This window comes from Xenia sp. Carnegie-2017, unplaced genomic scaffold, assembly GCF_021976095.1.
Source record: "Xenia sp. Carnegie-2017 unplaced genomic scaffold, XeniaSp_v1 HiC_scaffold_22, whole genome shotgun sequence".
NCBI lineage: Eukaryota > Metazoa > Cnidaria > Anthozoa > Malacalcyonacea > Xeniidae > Xenia > Xenia sp. Carnegie-2017.
Window position 1 is genome coordinate 7976084 of NW_025813485.1, and position 20770 is coordinate 7996853.

At 34.2% G+C, this 20770-nt stretch overlaps 2 protein-coding genes and 4 long non-coding RNA genes across 6 annotated transcripts; 3 read left to right on the top strand and 3 right to left on the bottom strand.

Annotated features, from left to right (window-relative positions):
- Window positions 1–2655: 2655 nt before the first annotated feature.
- LOC124446179 (collagen triple helix repeat-containing protein 1-like) lies at window positions 2656–4840 on the bottom strand. Its single transcript, XM_046997005.1, has 4 exons — window positions 4686–4840; window positions 3572–3709; window positions 3311–3434; window positions 2656–2970 (listed from the first exon to the last, which is right to left on the bottom strand). Exons 1-4 carry the CDS (start codon window positions 4749–4751, stop codon window positions 2747–2749), a joined length of 552 nt encoding a protein of 183 aa, XP_046852961.1. The 5' UTR covers window positions 4752–4840; the 3' UTR covers window positions 2656–2746.
- Window positions 4841–4908: 68 nt separating this feature from the next.
- Window positions 4909–11221, top strand: LOC124447156. The gene is made up of 3 exons (XR_006948639.1): window positions 4909–5061; window positions 9952–10855; window positions 10992–11221. It is a non-coding gene; the product is annotated as an uncharacterized LOC124447156 (long non-coding RNA).
- On the bottom strand, window positions 5708–7415 carry LOC124447157. Its single transcript, XR_006948640.1, has 2 exons — window positions 7104–7415; window positions 5708–6074 (listed from the first exon to the last, which is right to left on the bottom strand). It is a non-coding gene; the product is annotated as an uncharacterized LOC124447157 (long non-coding RNA).
- Window positions 11222–12454: 1233 nt separating the features above from the next.
- LOC124447158 lies at window positions 12455–14214 on the bottom strand. Its single transcript, XR_006948641.1, has 2 exons — window positions 13355–14214; window positions 12455–12792 (listed from the first exon to the last, which is right to left on the bottom strand). It is a non-coding gene; the product is annotated as an uncharacterized LOC124447158 (long non-coding RNA).
- A 3205-nt stretch (window positions 14215–17419) lies between these two features.
- Window positions 17420–18408, top strand: LOC124447159. The gene is made up of 2 exons (XR_006948642.1): window positions 17420–17622; window positions 18013–18408. It is a non-coding gene; the product is annotated as an uncharacterized LOC124447159 (long non-coding RNA).
- A 183-nt stretch (window positions 18409–18591) lies between these two features.
- On the top strand, window positions 18592–20737 carry LOC124447153 (collagen triple helix repeat-containing protein 1-like). Its single transcript, XM_046998044.1, has 4 exons — window positions 18592–18708; window positions 19624–19761; window positions 19899–20022; window positions 20428–20737. The coding sequence occupies exons 1-4, from the start codon at window positions 18643–18645 to the stop codon at window positions 20649–20651; spliced, it is 552 nt and encodes a 183-aa protein (XP_046854000.1). The 5' UTR covers window positions 18592–18642; the 3' UTR covers window positions 20652–20737.
- The last annotated feature ends 33 nt before the right edge of the window (window positions 20738–20770 follow it).

Sequence of the window (20770 nt, forward strand, 5' to 3'; positions counted from 1 at the left end):
GTTCACCTCATCTTGCTTCTCGATTTATCACTTTGATTCACTTTCCGTGAACCTTTTCATTACAAACATTTCGTTATTTTTACACTCTGATCAAGATCCGAACTCTACCATTTCCAAGGGACAAATGATTTTAAAAAAATAAAATGAACACGCGAGAGACTAGAGCCTGACGTGTGATGACGAATGATGACGACAAATATTTTTTTGGCTTCAATTTTTGGCTTCGGTTATCATTCCAGTTATTCAAATGTCGAGTTCACTGCTGGAAGGCTAACTTGGACGCCATCTTTGAAGCCTGCATGAGCGCCGCCATTGAAGGTACGGAGGCGAAATACATCACTTCGAAATTGCCGGATTTTTTGCAAAAAACAGTGGTCTTCAAGCCAGCTTAATGTCTAAAAATTTTAAACAATGTTTGGACTTTAATATAAAACAAGTTTGAACGACATTTGTACATGTTTAAGCTTCTTTTTAGAAGGATGAAAAGCGAACTTTGTTTTGGCACGTGAAAACATGCCTTCTAACTTGAATATAAAACGGACACCCCTCGTTTTTTTCATGAAAAGGATGTAAAACACACTTGTCTATCCTTAAAATATTGTTTGAATCTTTGAAAATGAAGCTGTTAGGGCAAAAAACACTGTTTTTCGGTAATTTTTGTGTTTCCGAGCAAAATTAGCTCGCCCCAGTCCTTTTTCAAAGTTCAGAGCGTATACAAAAAGAAAAACACTTTGCAAAATATTTCAAAAAGTTAGCAAAAAAATATTTTGAGTTCGTTTTAAAAAAACTGTTATGCCATATTATTGTGTTATTATTAATTGCACCATTAAAGAGTCAAAAGGTTCAATACCCACTTAAAAAAAAGACAAAAACACAATTGACACTCCATATTCATAACTTTTGAAGCACTTAAGTAAAAATTGTAATGTAATACAAGTATGAAAAAGATTATTAGTCTAATATTATAGAATCATCAGTGATACAAGTAAGCAGTCCACCATCAAACAAACATTATTAGCAGTTTAAGCACTTAGGCATTTCTCCATATATGTTTAAGCTAGACAAATGCAAGGAATTTAGAATATTTTGTATCAAATAAATATTTTACAACTCAAGGCCTTTCTTACAAATTTTTTGCTGGGAAATAATATTTATCAAAGATTATGACACTGGTTTGTATCATTTGAAAATCAAATCAACATTACTTTCAAGCAACAAATCTTTGACGACAAGATTAATGACTTAATTTACAAAAAAATTTTGTACTTCCTTTAGTGTGTGGTAAATCCAACAGTAAAAACTTCTTACGCAAAAATTAAAAAAGGGAGCTTCATTACATACATTTATATGGGAAGAATCTTTGGTCTAAGTCCTGAAATATCATGCAATCCCGAACAAGGTCCAGCAATGTCAAACGAAGTGCGTTTCTGTTGATTTGTGCTATGAGCCAATCAGAATGCGTTAAATGACTAAACAATCAGTTTTTTGCAAATCATTATTGACTTTTTCGATAATATATCAGTTTTCTATCATATAAGCACTTTTTTTGTCATTTGACATAAGAGATATTAAAAATCGACGTTAATCAAAATATTTAGGCAAGTAACGCGAACACAGAGAGCGCTTTATGTGCACGATTGTCAGAATTGTGCAACAAATTAGGTCGATTAAGACTACTATGTTACAGAGATTTGAAATAGACATTTGCTTGAATGAGACATACGAGATAAATATTGGCCAAAATAGATGAAGAGCCTTTCGGAGTTTTTTTTTTGCCATTAAAAACGTTAAAAATAGAGATGGCTTGAGTTTGTTTTGACCCTTGAAATAAAATGTTGATGAATGTTATGATAATCATCAATGCAGAAAAATATTCTTATTGTGTATTTTCTATGACACCTTCAAAGACGAATAGGACATTTTTGCATAAACTTGTGTTAAAGAGGAAGTGCTTGCCCTGATAATTTTTGAGCGTGTTAATACCAAGGTTTTTATAAAAACCAACCCACGATTATTCATACTGAATTGATGCAAAATCCTAAAAAAGACAAGTTTTTATGCTGAGAGGTAGATTTTAGAAGTTTGGGTGATATGCGCCTCATGCATATCAATTAAGAAGGGGATTTTCTGTCTCGATATTTGAATGCAAATCAATAGTCACATGTTGTAGAAAAACATCTTCGATCTGCCTGTTTAGGACTATCATTCTTGGATTGCAACCAATCTCCACAGAATTATCAACGATTGCCTCTGATGCCCACAATAGCATTAACAAAATATTCTTTGGTATTGAACAACATGACTGCCGTGACGTTAACATCATAGATATAATAGTCATAGAATGCTCACGCATTTATAACAGCTGAGGCCATCATGAGTAATCCACTATGGCGTCGTCAACTGGGCAAAAGATTTATAGATTGTATTACAAAATGGGTTTTTTTGCAGTTCTTGCCAGTGTGAGCATATATTTGAGTGAATTCAATAAAAACTTGCAAAATTATCCACCGATAACAGTTTGTGCGAAATGGTCACTTGGTCAATTCCTGCGTTTTATTGCCAGAAATATGATAAACCGCCAACATGGCTGCCATGCCGTTAACATGCAAATAAAGCATTGATTGCATTTTTTACCAATAAAATACGAGTCATCTCTTTTATGAAAACAGAAAATGTATTTATTCAGCTCAAAAAAAAATTTGTATAGACCATGCGAATATTGAGTTACTAAAGTTTATTTTCTTCACTAAATTGACATTTCTTCAATTATAATACGCGAAACGGAATTCCAACCTGTGGAAGCGTCGCCACCCTTAACTCCAGAACAGGCTGCTATGGAGAGACCGACTTTGACTGGTCCTGCAGGTATGTTATTGCAAATGCCATCAATTATGCCAGGGGTGTGACGATTTACCGAACCATTTGCATATACCAATGAGTCAATTGTAGCTGGATCTTTGCATTCCTTACCTATACGTCAATCAATATTGTATCACGATTTTTGTTTCGAAAATACCATGCATCAGTTGTTAAGACATATGCTGTATAATGCATCAATCTTAATAATGTGTGATAATTTTTGATGATAGATGTATTGTACTAAATATCGAAGCAGATGCTACTCAGGCATGCATGTAGGAACCAAGAAAAGTAACTTAAATTTCCTACAAAAATCTGGCTACATAACATCTTTTTATCACAATATCCTTTTGTATATTTTGAAAACACGCGCTCAACTTGGAGAAGTTCAATCTGCACGCATGACAACATCCGGAGTTCTTGGTCATTTTCTATTACATCATTCTCTTACCGTTGATTGTTATAAACCAGCGACGACAACATCCAGAAGAACAACCAATCACTCTCATAACACCGTTGAATGTCACTCGTAGTGAAGTATCTGTTTTTTCTTTGTTGAAATCACAAGAGAGTTTCTACGAAGAACAAGTAAAATCATTGTGAGAAAGGTCTTAATTTCTGTTTTATTCTTCATTAGTCTTTTAAGAAAGTAAACTTTTCACACGCTTTCTTCTCACAAATATTTTGCACTGCAGTTTTAATTTTTACTTACAGTGAGTACACCGACGTCTCTATAGTCGTTTATGCTTTTAAATACGCATTGTTTTACCAATCTCTTTGCGTTTGCGTAGTATTGCGTTTTTGGACATGAGCTTCCTCCATCGTTGCAGTTACAGCTACAGCTTGCACTCTTCAAATGAAAAAATATTCAACCTCTTGTTTGGGATCGCCTCCCAAGTTTCTGCCAACAATTCACTGAATTTAAACACATTTGAATTGTAGAGTCTTGCATGATTATATTCCTCCCGTTACATTCTCAGACAATTACCAAAGTTACAAGTATTTCGTTCCCCTCTATTTTACATACCCCACACCTTTCTTCACTCCTTATTGGCTAGTTCAAGTGTTTGTTACAAGTGTTCGTCGTAAAGACTTTTATCTAAATAAAACTACCTTGAGGGTAGTGTATACAATGCATCTATTTGGAAAATCTGCACTACATGCTCGTCATCTAACTGACAAAGTATATTGAATTGACTTAAAAATTTAGCTTTAATTTCAAAATGATACACAAATAGTTTGCTCTTTAGGTCTTGGGAGTATCAAACTTTTGTCATAGTTGTAGGAAAACTTATATATAACCTTTGCATGATTATGATTAGTTATCCTATCCGTAAGTGGAATAAGAAAAAATCTGCATCAATAAGTTTCATAGGCTCTATTTCCTGTTCGTATATGTACGATACTCTCTACATAGAGGAACTAAATGAACTATAGAGAGAAATATAATGATAACGATAAACGAAAGTATTTTTTGTCACACCATGTTTGATTGTTAAATCAACGAGAACCTAAATTGTTTTTTAATTTATGGTCGTTTACGCGCTTATATTCTTAATTTTCAAATACTGCGCGGACATAGTGTTCGTGTCTTTGTTTAAGCCATGGTTGTACCTCGGTTGGACAGTGAATCACAAAGTATAAACCTTGTTGATTTATAACGCACTAACAACTTTCGTTCTTGTTTAATCCTAGTTCCAAAAATTTAAAGAATTGCACTAAGTATACTCATTGTAAAGATGAACAGTGAGGAACTATACTATATAGGAAAACGAAAAATAAGTAAAACTTTCTAACAACAAAATCGTAAAAAAACGTATTCGTACCTCAACAAGACTTTCGTATCCAGTGAAAAGGATCACGAGCATAGCAAATGGAAGTGATATCTTCATGTTACGTATCGCAGATATATGAACGGTTATGTTAACTTTAAATTACCAAGCCGATCAACAGTAAATGGTACAGAAAATGATGCTTTCCGAAGTCACAGCATATATAACTAACCGGAAGCGACACTCCTCTAAAGTTTTCGGTCACGCCGACAATTTCCAGAAGTGAGCACCGCCATGTTCTTGGGTAGTAAAGTGGGAGAATTTTACTCATCAACAATGTAGCGAAAATTGGATTGTTGAATTTAAAAATGCTTTTTTTGGAGTTTAATTGGACAATCTTTGCCACTTTAATAATTATATTAAAGAAAAGGTAAAATGCGTTTACTTCGTCGATTCTTTTGACTTAAAAATCAAATTTTACAATACAATTTGACTGCGATTTTTTGGAAGTATACTCACCTACTCGGCGGCTTTGACTCGTAGGTTTTAGTGTAACTTTGTTATGTTAGCAATTCGTCTAAAACAGAGCCCTGTATTAGAATTGAGACACCGGAAGTAAAATTGCTTGGCGTTCGCCATTTTGTTCCAAAAGTCAGAAAATATAGCTCATTAAATGGTGGAAAGACAAATTTTCTGTTGTGCTTTCTTATTCATGAATAGACAGCGATCACAAACCTTCAGAGTTCAGTTGTTTATAGATGTTATAATAATAGAACAACCTTTATTTATCGAAGTGGATGTAATTTATGCGCCTTTAATACTGTTTTTACCACAAGGGAGCGCGTATGTTTCTATTCTTCATCGCTTTGATTGGCACTATTATAACGCAACATAAATCATTTTAAAAAAATTTTTATAATTTATCTCCTATGTCAAAAATGGTTATAATTTTCCATTTTGGAACAAAAATGGCGGCTAGGTGCACATGTGACCATATTTAACCGATCACCTTCATCATAATGCAAGATGCAGAGAACAATACGTGTCCCAACTATTATAAATAAAGTGCTCTGATCTTAAGTATTCATTGTATTTAGTCAATAATGCTATTTCATTTAAAAGAGGTATGGTACAAATAACCATTGTTTGTGATTTAAAGGAAGCATTGTACAACAAACCTTGGTTAAATCAAAATACTTTGTTATCGAACAATACAAACAATATTTCTTATCTTCAATTATGGGAAGTGCATTTAATATAGACGACGAGTTTTTTAAGAATAGACATGTTTCGGCATAAATAATTACATAAGTAATAAAAGTTTATATAAAAGTAAATATTCACTGTTGCTCCAATTAGTAAAACAAAATGAGCAACTCTCGTGTCAATTTTGTTGATTTCTTTCACACACTTCAAAGTTACAGGCAGAGTTGCAGCGCTAAACTGAAAACATATGAAAGAATTTTGTTAAGTTAAGGGGTGTGCTGCTAAAAAGTTCAAGTAATCGCACTTTTCAGTCTACAATCATGGTATAATAATATTAAATAGACCTAATTAATGCTAGCAAATTGCACCCTGCTGCTATATGCAAGTTGTAGAATTTTTTCACGGCTTCCCTCCTTTCCTGACCTCACTCTTACAATTGATAGGTTGCAATAGAAACTGGAAATGTCTCATCTCAATGTCTTAAAGCTTACATATATATATGCGTCAAATTAGGAGGAGCAGTAGCTAAGGGCGGATGCAGAATTTCTGCTAGGGGGGTGGTAAAAGGGGGATACTGGATGATTCCCATCTGGAGCATCTGGGACATCACTTACCTCTCTTAAACAATTTAAAAATCAATTATGTTACATATTTGAGCATTAAAAAAAATTTATGTTTAAATGCGATGTGTTCCGTCTACATAAGTGTAGCTAACCCATAGTTAATAACTCCTGCTTTGTTCATTGTTCTGTGTTTAATCACTATAAAAACAAAAAGATTGAATAATGATGAAAATTACGTAGCAGGACCACCACTTGCTGTCTGGTTACTGCACTGTCTAAATTTCATCTCGAGTTCGATTTGTTTATATTCACACATATAACACCTAATGGAAATCGTCTTGTTCACACTTTAATTACGCCATGTTTTTAGCGTACGTAAACTTGTACTAGCAGATGCTCTCACAACTGTTGTGTATTAAATATCTTATCTGAATTTTTTTACTAGAAAATCGAATTTAGTACTTTTGATAATAAATCACAAACAACATTTAATGCTTTTTAAAGAATTTTGACCAAGAAAAGGGAGGGTGACCAGCCACACAGTCCACCTCCTTGTATCTGCCACTGCGTAGCATATCTCTTTTATATATACCTACTTCAAGAGCAATCTCTGTATTTGACTAAATATTGATAAACAACTTAAAAGAAATTATGCTACATGCAATGCACTCAATCCACTGTTAAAAGCCACTGTCTACATTACCTGGAACTTGTTCCAAAAGCTGTGTAAACAGCTGCCTGTATATTGAAAAGATATCGAAAAGGGTTTTTCGAACGCATGCATATGTAAGATATATCGTAGGATAAACGATCAAAGCCTTTACAGCAATGCCAGGGATGGTCGTCACAGTCAAGTATACCGACGATTCGAAGGTCTTCCCAATGTCCTCCATTTCAACAAGCTTGCCAGCATCATCAATCCACAAACCATTGGATATTTAACGTAGATATTTCATCTTTGTGCTCTTTAAAGTTTTAAATCCATGATTTTAACTTTTTCAAATGATGTAACCATTGAGTTCTATAATAACTGGAGGGGAAACGTCAACAAAATTAGTATAAATTATTAGCGCGCGGCCGCGTGGTCAAAAACATGGCGGATTTTGGTGGTCAAAGTCAGCGGAGAGACGCGGGCTCATGAAATAAAATTTTTGTCGCCCACCCTGATTTGACCACCACGATTGCGAGTATAGAAAATATCAACACTATTTATTTTCCTAACATAAACACTTTTTAAAATTTTATTTATTAAACCGCCAACTTCTGTGGTTTGCGGATGCTGAAATAGCGACAGAAAAGGGAACATTTCTGGACTCCGGTAAGTAGCACAGTATTAGTTTTACTATTGTGTTTTTAACACGATACTTGAAGAGTGTTTCTACTACTAAGTTTTAATTTAAAGTTATTTTGGTCCAGTCTTGTTTGTTCTTCACTTAATCGCTCGCCAGACGTGGCGAAGCTGTCAATTTTTATCGAGTTTTGCATCCATCTTGTATCATGATCAAGGCATCAAGCTAAACTCTCCTGATTTGAATTGAGTTTACCTCCCAAAAATGGGGTATAATTTGTTCATGTTTTTTTTTGAAAAGATGAAGGGAAAGTTTACAACAGAGTTGTGTTGAAATTGAATGCAGTGCCATGCAAAATTAATGAGAACTATGGTATATGTTGTATAATAAAAATAACTATTAAACTGTTTGCCTGCTCAATTTGACTGACTGTATTGTGTAGACAATTATAATGAGATTGGAAAGTTGGATTTATGCAAACAATTTTAAAGTACTACTTAGCGTTTCTGTAAATGAAGTATTTATTGTTATAGTAAACAGGTTAATACTTCAAAACCAAGATGAAAGTAGTGTGTTGAACAATGTGCTAAGATTTGTTTCTACCTTGAAATTTTTGTTCAACAGTAGCTTATGATTATATCATTAATATGCATGAAAAATTAAACATATCATTGTCTCATCTCATTAAATCCATACTTGGTATGATTCCAGGTGATCCACAAATTCACATCGGATGCATTGGTTACAATGAAGTTGAATGTAGAGGAAGCAAAAATAGATGGCAAAGAAATTCTTTGTGTCTTATGAAGAATGAGTAGAAATCAATAAAAAGAATTCTTTAAACAAATTGTAAACAAATTTAAATTTGCTCATGGTCAAGCAACCTAGTCAAAGAAGCAAAGTCTGTCTTCAACATGCGACCTTTCCAATTATTTAGTTTCTTTGTACAAAATACTATTTTCGAGAAACTTGATTTGTAAGTCTTTCCTTAATATTTTTTTACCAAGAGATAAAAGGAACTAATTCAAAGGCTTGATGTAAAATACAAAGATTTAACAAGTTGTTTATCATTTAATTCCCAAATGTTAGTTTGTACATATAAATAATTAGTATTGGTAGCTGTAAGTTGTTTAAGCAAAACAGAAGAGTAGTAGTGCTCGAAGGGGTTAGCATTTTTGAAAAATTATATCTTGTTCTTGACATATATTACACAATTCCAAAAAACTGTAAGTAATGCACAATAATATCTATAGAACTTGATAAATTTCTTCACCTACACTGTCAAATAACTATTTTGCCTTCATGCAGCAATAGACAGTGTTTTTGTCAGAGAAACCAATACACTTTAGTTTCCAAGTTTGCGATTTCAATGGAAAATCAATGTAGTTCTGTTCAGTAATAGATCCAAGATTCTGCTAAGCTGTTTACAAAATACAAATTACCAAGCAACAGTGTCATGGTGTTTTGAATTTTTTCTTTTTTGTAGCTCTTCTAGTTCAACATACTTTCTTTATGAGTTTTCAGTAGATTTATCAGGTAATGACAATACACTTATGATACTTATCCATGGTAAATTTTTAGTTGACTTATGTCGTAGGACTGAAGCAAACATTTTCTCGCTTCCTTAGGAGCATTTTTACACAGATTTATCCATTTGAAGCAAGAAAAATAGGTGCACCAAACTGTTTACAAACAGTCAAACACACAAAAGCATGAAATAATGTATAAGTTTGACGAGATTGACAGGTCTAGTAAAGAATGCCGTTTGATTTTCACTTTTAAAAGGCTAAAATGTCATAAAATAACTTAAATGTTACATCCAAAATATGCGTTTCTCTACCGTCGATCTTCTTTATTTTGATGCGTGTCTGTACTGTGTTTTTCACGCAATGCTGAAGCATTATTTTCACATGATATGCTGTCGGTATCGTAATTGTTTTTTTTTCTCACTTGTTTTCGTTCATACAAACAGTATTGGAAATCAGGAGGGAGTGAATATTGAAAAAAATGTTTAAAGTGGAAGTTTTGACCACCAAAATCCGCCATTACCGCCATGTTTTTGACCACGAGGCCCAGGCCCCTTTGCCCCTCCAGGTCTTATAGAGCTCAATGGATGTAACACATACTCCATTCATTGCGGACACACCAGCGATTGTTGGAGTCATTGCCGTTTCTGTAATATCGAGATTCTCGAAAAAATCATCCATAAAGTGCTTCAGCTACAAGAATTCCTCAAGCTAACAACGGAACATTCTCGTTTAGGTCTTTGTGTGAGAACTTTTCGATCATTGCACAACCAAATGCGTCTCCAACCAAGTTACAAGGGTTACAAATTTTCTATACTCGCAATCGTGGTGGTTTTGGAAACAGGATTAAGGAGAACGATAATTGTGGGGCGTTATAAATCAACAAGAGCTATACTTTGCAAGTTACAGTCCAGCCTAGATACAATGATAAGAGTTTTGAAGTCTACATGGCACAAACACCATCTCATCCCAGAATTTATATGAACTACAAACTGAGCTCTTAAATGACAAGAAACAAAAGAGTATTTTGGTTTATGTTTGCAAATATGTGAACTTCTCGTAAATTTATCATTATACATTTACTCTGCATAAAAAATATTGCCGTAGAGCTAACAAGGCGTGAAAAAAAATATTTCTTTTTGTCATTAATATAAGATAGACAAAGTTTTTTGACATTGTGCATCCATAGATAGTATAGCCAATCATAAGAATATATATAAGTTTTTCTAAAATGATGAAAAAAACTTGACAATTCCAAGACCCAAAGAACAAAGTAAAAGTGCAGCCTTTTAGATTATTAATTTTTATTTAAATGATTCATTTTAACTTAAATTATTATACTTTGTTAGTTATTTCGAGCACGCAATGCAAACAATTTTTCGATCAAATATTGAACATGCAAAACAGTCTATAGCATTTTTCTTTCAAGCTTCCTGGTTTAACTGCATATGTTTAAATGACAGAGAGTGACAACTAGAGGTTTATTACTTCTTCATTTTAAGAGTGCAAGCTGTAGCTGTAACTGCAACGACGGAGGAAGCTCTTGTCCAAAAACGCAATACTACACAAGCGCAAAGAGATTGGTAAAACAATGCGTATTTAAAAGCATAAACGACGATATAGACGTCGGGGTACTTATTGTAAGTAAAAATTAAAATTGCAGTGCAAAACATTTTTGAGAAGAAAGCGTGTGAAAAGTTTACTTTCGTAAGAGACTAATGAAGAATAAAACAGAAATTAAACCTTTCTAACAATGATTTTACTTGTTCTTCGTAGAAACTCTCTTGTGATTTCAACAAAGAAAAAACAAATACTTCACTACGAGTGACATTTAGCGGTGATATGAGAGTGATTGGTTGTTCTTCTGGATGTTGTCGTCGCTGGTTTATAACAATCAACGGTAAGAGAGGCCTGAGAAGGATGTACAATAGAATAAGACCAAGAATTCTAGATAATGTCATGCAGGCAGTTTGGACTTATTCAAGTAGAACACGTGTTTTTAAAAATACAAAAGAACATTCATATTAAAAGAAAGTTGCTACTTTCCGTGTGATCGTACATGCATGCTTGACTAGCATCTGCTTCGATATTCAATGCAATGCATCTGTAATCAAAAATTTTGACTGACACAGTGTTAAAACTGCTGCATTATGTAGCATATGTCTTCACAACTGGTGCATGGTAAGGTACTTCCAAAACAAAAATGGTGATACACTATATTTATTGACGTATAGGTAAGGAATGCAAAGATCCAGCAACAATTGACGCATTGATATATGCAAATGGTTCTGTAAATCGTCACATTCCTGGTACAACTGATGGCATTTGCAACAACATACCTGCAGGACTCGTGAGAGTCGGTCTCTCCATAGCAGCCTGCTCTGGAGTTAAGGGTGGTTTAGCTTACACAGGCTGGCAAACCGTTTCGCGGATTTTAATCGAAGAAATGTCGATATAGTGAAGAAGAAAAACTTAATTCAACAATTGCATATTTCCTACAAGTCTTTTATCTGAATTACCATACGTTTTTATAGAAAGAGATCACTCGCATTTTCACAATCAAAAGTGCAATAAATACTAGTGATGATAATCCTCACTGTTTTTTCTTTAACTTATTACTACAATTGCTTTTATCCCATACAGAAAGTCTGCATTTAAATTTTGAAGTACCAAGTCCCGTTGTAATCGATCTACTTAAGGTACTACACCCCAAATCAACAAAAGCGCGTATGGTTTAACATTTTTCTTTGTTCGGTTTTCATTTTAATACTTTGCGCAAAAAATTTGCAATCGTGAAATTCTCTTTTATCTATTGCGCTTGAGATTTTTATTGCTGGACAGTCTAGAGAAAGTATAAAAAATTTGTGAAATGCTTACTCTTGCTGTCGGAGACTAATGCGGAGTTTGCAACAGTTCACGAGAAGAAAATCTGACGCATATTGTCTATCATGATATTAGCTCCAACTGTTTAGCTTCTGGTAGTCAGTAAGGACCAATTGCTAAGGCATGCGGTTGTGGAGATGGAGTGACTAGGACCGCTTTCTTTTGGTTCACTTTATTTTTTTGCAGCATTTTTAGAATACTCAGCCAGCACGAAGTCTAGGTCAATGGCATAGTTTCCAGATGAAAAGGTGAAACATCCACAACTTGCCTTATTCCCAATTTTTTGGGGCATTAGTGATTAGAAAAGATTTTCATGGTTGATTGACATTTAGAAACTTATTCTATCATGGCATGTCTGAGTTGTAAAAATATAAAAAAAAATAAAAATTTTACTTTAATTAATTCATTTTACACTGATAACAGCTCCAAAACAGGTCTTTGCCCTTGATGATCAATACTGTGTATAAAACGCTTTAACAATCACAAAACTGTTTAAATTTAAAATGTGTGTATGTTATACAGTAGAGTGTACAGAATATAGAATACATAAAACCAGTCTATATATTTCATTTAAAAATTAAATAACATCATTGTTAAAAATACAAGCACTGTTGGGCTTCGGAAAATAATACACAGTACAAGTCACTTGCAACACAATCCTCACTTTAGAATCAAGCAAGCACTTGGCTAGCAACTAGAAAAAAAACAAAAAACAGTTATAACTTTGGTGATAACTTTTACAGAGCACAAATTGCTTTGAAGCAAAGTTATAATAATCAATATAGGTAAAAAATTGTGTACCTCTAAAAATAATATTTGATATTAAAAATGCCTGACATATTGAACTATTCACTCATACTTAAGAGATAAAACAAACTCTCCCTTGCTTTGAATTGAATGTTGCTAAAAACTAAAGGTCTATTAGACTATTATTAGTTATCATTCATAAACAAGCATCATGAATGATTATTGAATTGCTTGGTTAATATTACTTTACATATTAAGTTGGCAGTACTATGTGGCAATATGAAATATTGCAGCGTTCGTACAAGTAAGTTTCTCCGACATTTTCTTAATTATAACTACACCTCAAACAATTCAAAAATTATAATTTAGAATGGACGAAAACGCGAGAGATTCTACTTCATACTTTCGTACACACAACCTTACAACTCAATGAGCTACATTTAAACGGTTCATTTTTACCAATAAAAAGCCTTTACGTACTTGTTAGCAATGAAATAATGATCTCTCACCTTGTTTCTATCATTTTTTGTCACAACCTTTTATGATCTTCCAAAATCTTTTACGTACGAGGCGACTAATATTCCGAAATCGCACTTTTCCAATATAATTTTATAGTACGCCAGCGCCAAGTTACTGGCCAGAGTAATGGCGGACTTAACGTATGCGCACAAAAAAAATGCTACGCGTTTCACCCGCGAGTTGCCCTTCTATGTATTCTCTATTCTATGTTTTTTACCCTGCAGCAGATATAGCTTCATTCTTTGAGCTTGGGCCATAATAAATATGAAAGAAAACAAAAGCAATTCCAAAGTTTACCATTAAATATAAGGCATATATCCCACACATTTGAGCATAAAGTACGGATGACATTTGGCCACGTAAATTTATGTATGAGCCCACAGCCATTACCAACGAGTCGCACATTTGTTTTGAGCAACCTGGGAATAAATACACGCAGTAACAGCTGAACGATAACCAACCCCCTGTCCACAATGAAAAGAAATTTTTAAGAAACGACATGGCAATGTTAGGTAGAAATGCTGCTTTTCAATGCGCTTGTAGCTATGATTTGAAATAGTATAAAGAACCTTTGAACACATAGGTATATACGAGGTGGAGGTGCTGGGGTGCAACACTCCCAATTTTGAGCCAAAATGGTAACGTCGGGAATTTCTACTCACAACTCAGAAAATATTCAGTCTTTTTGAGGCCAAAATATTAGACAAATTAACCATTTAAATTGACAAAATTAATTTTAACAAACAAAAAGAAAGAAATTTCATTACAGGGAAAATTCCATGGACCTTTTGTTTTTATAATTATTTAAATAATGATGTCAGATGAAAGCGTCTAATATGTAAAAGAAATATTTTTGATCTGAACCATATTTGACATTTTTTAGGGAACACAGTAGAGAGGCTTTAAAATTTTCCTGACAGTAATTTTCATCCATAATTACTTCTTTCTGGCTTTCACCTTTCAATTGAATTAAATATTAGTCAACTAACTTGACAGTATGATGACAGAAAACTACAAAGACAAATCTTTATAGCGGATATTTAAGAAATTGTACTTTGCCCTTCATTTACGTAAACTCTTTTTTCCAATTGGTGACCAATAAGCCATTATACATTGACAAAGTACTCACACAATATAAACACAAATATAAAATATTTAAACAGCTAGTTTATCGTTATGTTTGACCTTCAGAATATACTCTTGTTGATCGGAAACACGTCATGCTGTAAAAAACCTCCTTATAATGTACATGAGTCATGCTGTATGAGTTATTCCCTTCGTTTATACACGATTGATTGGGTTTTCTAAATCTTAGCTCGAATTAAATTACTCATATCTACGTACAATACCATGAAGTTCACACTTTAATTTCTTGCGTTCATGTAGCACCTGCATGCCAATTCTAATGCAACGTTTTGCATTACAAATTATCTCATTAAGAATAGAACTGGCAATAAGCATTAAATTGTGTAAATTTGTATTATGATTAAACGACTTTTTGTTTAGGAGGCACAAATCTATAAGTAAATTTAGAAACACTTTTGTATAATAAAATTTTCTTAGAATTGTTCCGAGCACCCCTCCTAAAAGTGTTGGCCGGTACGCCCATGTCTATCTATAGATGGTCGAGGGTAGGAAGTATCCTGTAAAGCTAAAGTTTTAAACAATTTAGCTTTAATTCCACAAAAGAGTTAAAACGAAGTCACTGATAAGCTGACAGGAAGTCTATATTTTTATGTAAAAACACTAGGAAGTACTCTTAAAAACAATGACTGTCCGTATATACAACGTTTTTTTGTTCTCACCTTGTCAATAGCAAAAATATGCTTTTGGCGTTGTGAAAAAATTTGATTTTAGGCCATATTTTGTTTGTCTACATATCAAAAAAACATATAATCAAATAAAAGAAATTCACTATCGAAAAAATAGTTGTAGAGTAATGGCAAGCGTTATTTCAAGCATCAACCATTGCCAGCTAACCTACGTCATAGACTCCTACTTGTCGCAAGGATCTATGCAATACTGAAGAAAAGCGTAAGTGACATCCTTTTGAGACGTTGCATATATTGCAGTGGCGTGCGGTGACCGAATTTGATAGGCAAGCGCTGGGGGGTGAGGTTCGCGGCTTGCCGCGAACCTTCTAGGGGGTCTGGGGGCATGCTCCCCCAGAAAATTTTTGGATTTTGAAGGCTACTGAAGCGCATTTCCCGCGATTTCTGGGAGTACTTTGTCGAAAAAAATGTATCTGTCATGACTGAAACAGTATTGAAAAAATCTAAAAAATTCAAAAACTTTTATAGAGTATATATCACAATTACGGTTTAAAAGTATTACATGTGGTATTGTGATATAAAGTCGTTTTAAGTAAATGGCTACGCGTGCATTTCTATTGTAGTGAAGAAGTAACAGAACGAAATAATCCAAATGAGCGGGATAACAGTGATTCCACAATGCATTCAGTCATGTTGTACAGGTGTCGTGAAAATACCGAATGTAGAAGTAGAACATTAAAGGATGAAAATTCCTATGCTATATATTTTATAGGAACATCAATCTTATTTATACCTTACATCAGTTACATGATATCTTGTAGTGACGTACATAACGTGCGTATATTACTCATCTAGATTCATGTATTAGCAATAGAGGAAATAGCCAATCCTACACTTACTCAAACGCGCTACTTAAACTTACGCACTTAACTTTATAATTACGTAAAACTACTCAAATTTCAAGTACATTATCCGCTGTGTAATAACTGCACCTTCTTTAACCAAATATATAAAAAGCCTGTAAATAAATTCTAACACATAGAACACTCACGACTGTTGTAAATAACTTCTTTGCTAGTGAATAAAATAATCACAAAATTTAATAGCGTTCTAGTACATTGAACTCACGTTCGGAGCTCATACGAAAGACATATATAACGCTAAAATCTACCGGATACAAATATCAAAACTACTACGCAAAAGGAAGCTCTTGTCAATATCATAATCTTGTATTACATGCTACAGATAATATCTTCTACATACATAAATTGCAAGACATTAGGCGCGAAATGTATTGTAGCAGTCGTGATTATAACAATTAAGAACAGCCAGTTTCGCGCACAAAATTGGCACGGTGTGTTACAAACGTGTTCCCCCGTTCTTCAAAATGTGTCTGGCACTGACTCGTACGTTTCAGAATATCGGAGAGTCGTGTTTATTATTTAGTATCTTGTACCTTTTATTTTTAGTCATTAATTTACGAATTCAACGACACAAGACTGACAAGAGCATAGTGTTTTGGTCATAATGCTAGTCATACTTTACCACAACACACGTTTGCGTGCATTTCGATATCTCTGCAGACTGCGGCCCTGCTTGTTTACGCACATTGTGCGCAGAAAATAATAAAATAACCAGTAAAGCACCTACTACTTTGAATTAGAAATCAGAACATTACCTTTCGCTCTCAGTCATCTTTTAATAAACGATAACATTAACGGCGTGAATAATTCGGATGTCCAATGTGTTGAATATACGAATATTATTCGCGCGCTGTTATGTGTTTAAAATTGCGAGCGTACAAGACTGTTGACCAATCGCTATCAAGCGGCGCCCTTAGAAGCGCCGCTTGCCTTTTCTCGATATTCCTCGAATTAAGGCTCTTTTCCACTCATCGCAAAATGCTCTCGCTGCGAGCTTGCGAGTCTGTTCGCTCGATCAAAAAAATTTGTTCAATTAATTTAACACATGCGCAAATGTTCAAATTGAGCTCCGAAGGCAAGCGCGCTTGCCTTGGTTAATAAATAAGAAATTTTAAAGTGTATTTAATCCACTTGACTCATCTTACCAGTGTAGCAAAGTGAAACCGAAAACCACGACAGTAAATCGCGTATAAATAGCAAGCATTTCAACTGTAAAGACAATTTAGACAAAAGATTACATTGACATTGTTTAGAACAAAAAAATTTAAACTGATTTTGCTCAGAGATTGATCCAAAAAATTTTTGTTCGGTAAAATGCTTAGGCAAGCGGCGCTTGCATGACCGCACGCCACTGATATATTGTACTGCCTTACAAGCTCACGTGAACGGTTTCAAACTCTGTTCTGTCTGATCTCATCTTTTATGTATTTTATATCATTTTTGGCAGAAGGAACTTGATGACGACACAAAATACAAGCAAAATATCCGAAAGATACACTACCAAGCTATAAATAACTCTCATTTCGCAATGGGACAGCTCAAGCGAACGTTACGTATGTGCTGGTAAGCTTTTGACTTGCAAAGACCCTATAGATATAGTAGGAGATATGACGTTGACGATTACTAGCAGGAAATACTGTTTCAAGTAGATTGGCATTGCACAAGATAGTTCGAACAACACTTATTAGACCTACTAATTTGCCTTTTTCAGCTAATAGGAATAAAGAAATAGCAAATCACAGTCAGTAGTCTACTAAATACAGTACCAAGAGGCACAGCAAAGAAGCTTGCATATTTCTTATTCTATACTAAGCGCTGAATCAACTTTGCAGCATTTATTACCACGTAGTTTATTTAAGACATCAGTGCATAAATTGTACTTTACCCAAAATCATGAATTTTCATTACGCTACTGACGCATGTTTTATTTTGTTCGGTTTGTCTAAAATGCAGATACGGACGGACGGATGACAACTGTGGATGAAAAATTACGGATAGATGACAATTGCGGGTAGAAGAACGAATTTGACAGACAGATGAGCTAATATCATACAAAACGTATGTTTTAAGGCTAGTCCACGTTTTATCCGACGGGTGAAACGCGGATATGGTTTAAAATATGGCTTTCACGCTATTTCAATGATCCGCGTTTTAATCTAACCAGTATTTTAATATATGAGAGAATAAAGCCAAGTTTTCACTAGCGACATAAGCACAAGCAAGAAAGCAAAGCAAACCATGTTCTCCAGAGATTGGTGGAAATAAAAGAAAAAGGATTTTCTTTTCAATTTAATTTTGTTTTACCTTATGCTTATGTTTATGCTTATGCTGATGCTAATGCTTCTGACAGTCGCTTCATTGCCTTCTTTTGTATTTTCTTTTGTCTTTGTTTGTCCTTATGCTTATGTCGCTCGATGATATAGAACTTCCGTTTCTGTATAAGGGAAACGCGTCATATTTTTTGACCTTTAATTGGAGTGGTACTGCATAAATACACTGGCAAGCATGAGTTTCTTCACCATTCACGATTGATCAGCTTGGTGTTTTAAAGTTAGCATATCTTTCATATCTGCGATACGTAACATGAAGATATCACATCCATTTGCTGTGCTCGTGATCCTTTTTACTGGATACGAAAGTCTTGTTGAGGTACGAATAAGTTATTCGACGATTTTGTTGTCAGAAATTTGTACTCATTTTCCGTTTTCCTATATAGTATAGTTGTTCACTGTTCATCTTTACAATGAGTATACTCAATGCAATTCTTGAAATTTTCGCAGCCAGGATTAAAAGAACGATAATTGTTAGTGCGTTTTGAATCAGTAAAGGTTATATATGTTGCGAGTCACTGTACAACCGAGGTACAATCAAATTTTTAAAAGTCTTCATGGTTCAAGGTTGTAAAACACGAGAACTATGTCGGCGTAGTATATATTAACTAAGAAACCTAGCACGTAACAAACCATAAATCAAAAAGTATTTAGCTTCATGTTGATTTAACATTACATACGTTAATACGCTCCACAAAAATTGGCATAGAACAAACAAGGTGTGACAAAAAATACTTCCGTTTATCATTCTTTTAAGGTAATAGGCTTGCTTAGTTCCTCTATGTGTATGCAATACGTACGTTTACAAGTTGCTAGTAGAGTGGAATTTATTGAGTCATATTCCATGCAAAGATATCCATTTTCATAAACAAACGGTACATATAAGTTTTCCAATAACTATGACAAAAGCTTGACATTCCCAAGACCCAAAGAGCAAACAACTTTGTAGGTATGGCAGAACTTATAGCCTCAAGGCTGTGCTTAAGAGTTATATTTAGATAAAAGTCTTTATGACAAACACTTGTTACAAACACTTGAACTAGCCAACAGCGAGTAAAAAAAGGGTGTGATATGTAAATTCAAAGGTGAAATAAAATATTGGTAACATTTTGAATTATCTGTGAATGTGTATCATCAAAACTCTACAATTCCAGTGTGTTTGAATTCAGTGAAGTGTTGGGAGAAACTTTGGAGGCAATCCCCAACAAGAGGTTAAGTATTTTTTCATTTGAAGAGTGCAAGCTGTAGCTGCAACTGCAACGATGGAGGAAGTTCTTGTCCAAAAACGCAATACTACACAAGCTCAAAGAGATTGGTAAAACAATGCGTATTTAAAAGCATAAACGACGATACAGACGTCGGTGTACTCACTGTAAGTAAAAATTAAAACTGCAGTACAAAATATTTGTGAGAAGAAAGCGTGTGAAAAGTTTCCTTTCGTAAAAGACTAATGAAGAATAAAACAGAAATTAAGACCTTTCTAACATTGATTCAACTTGTTCTTCGTAGAAACTCTCTTGTGATTTCAACAAAGAAAAAACAGATACTTCACTACGAGTGACATTCAACGGTGTTATGAGAGTGATTGGTTGTTCTTCTGGATGTTGTCGTCGCTGGTTTATAACAATCAACGGTAAGAGAAGCCTGAGAAGGATGTACAAGAGAATTAGAGCAAGAATTCTAGATAATGTCATGAAGGCAGTTTGGACTTATTCAAGTAGTACACGTGTTTTTAAAAAAATACAAAAGAATATTCATATTAAAGGAAACGATACAATTGATAAAAAAAATTATGCTTGGGCTTTCAATACACAATGTTATGTTGGCAGGTTTTTGTAGAAAGTTTATGCTACTTTCCGTGTGATCGTACATGCATGCTTGACTAGCATCTGCTTCGATATTCAATACAATTCATCTGTAATTAAAAATTTTGACTGACACAGTGTTAAAACTGCTGCATTATGCAGCATATGTCTTCACAACTGGTGCATGGTATTTTCAAAACAAAAATGGTGATACACTATTCATTGACGCATAGGTAAAGAATGCAAAGATCCAGCAACAATTGACACAGCGATATATGCAAATGGTTCTGTAAATCGTCACATTCCTGGTGTAATTGATGGCATTTGCAATAGCATACCAGCAGGACCAGTGAAAGTTGGTTTATCTATAGCAGCCTGTTCTGGAGTTAATGGCGGTAACGGTTACACCGGCTGGCAAACCGTTTCGCGTATTTTAATCGAAGAAATGTCGATATAGTGAAGAAGATAAACTTAATTACTTCAATAATCGCATGGTCATCGATACAAGTTTTTCAACTGAATAAATACGATTTATGAAAGAGATCACTCGTATTTTCTTGATCAAAAATGCATTAT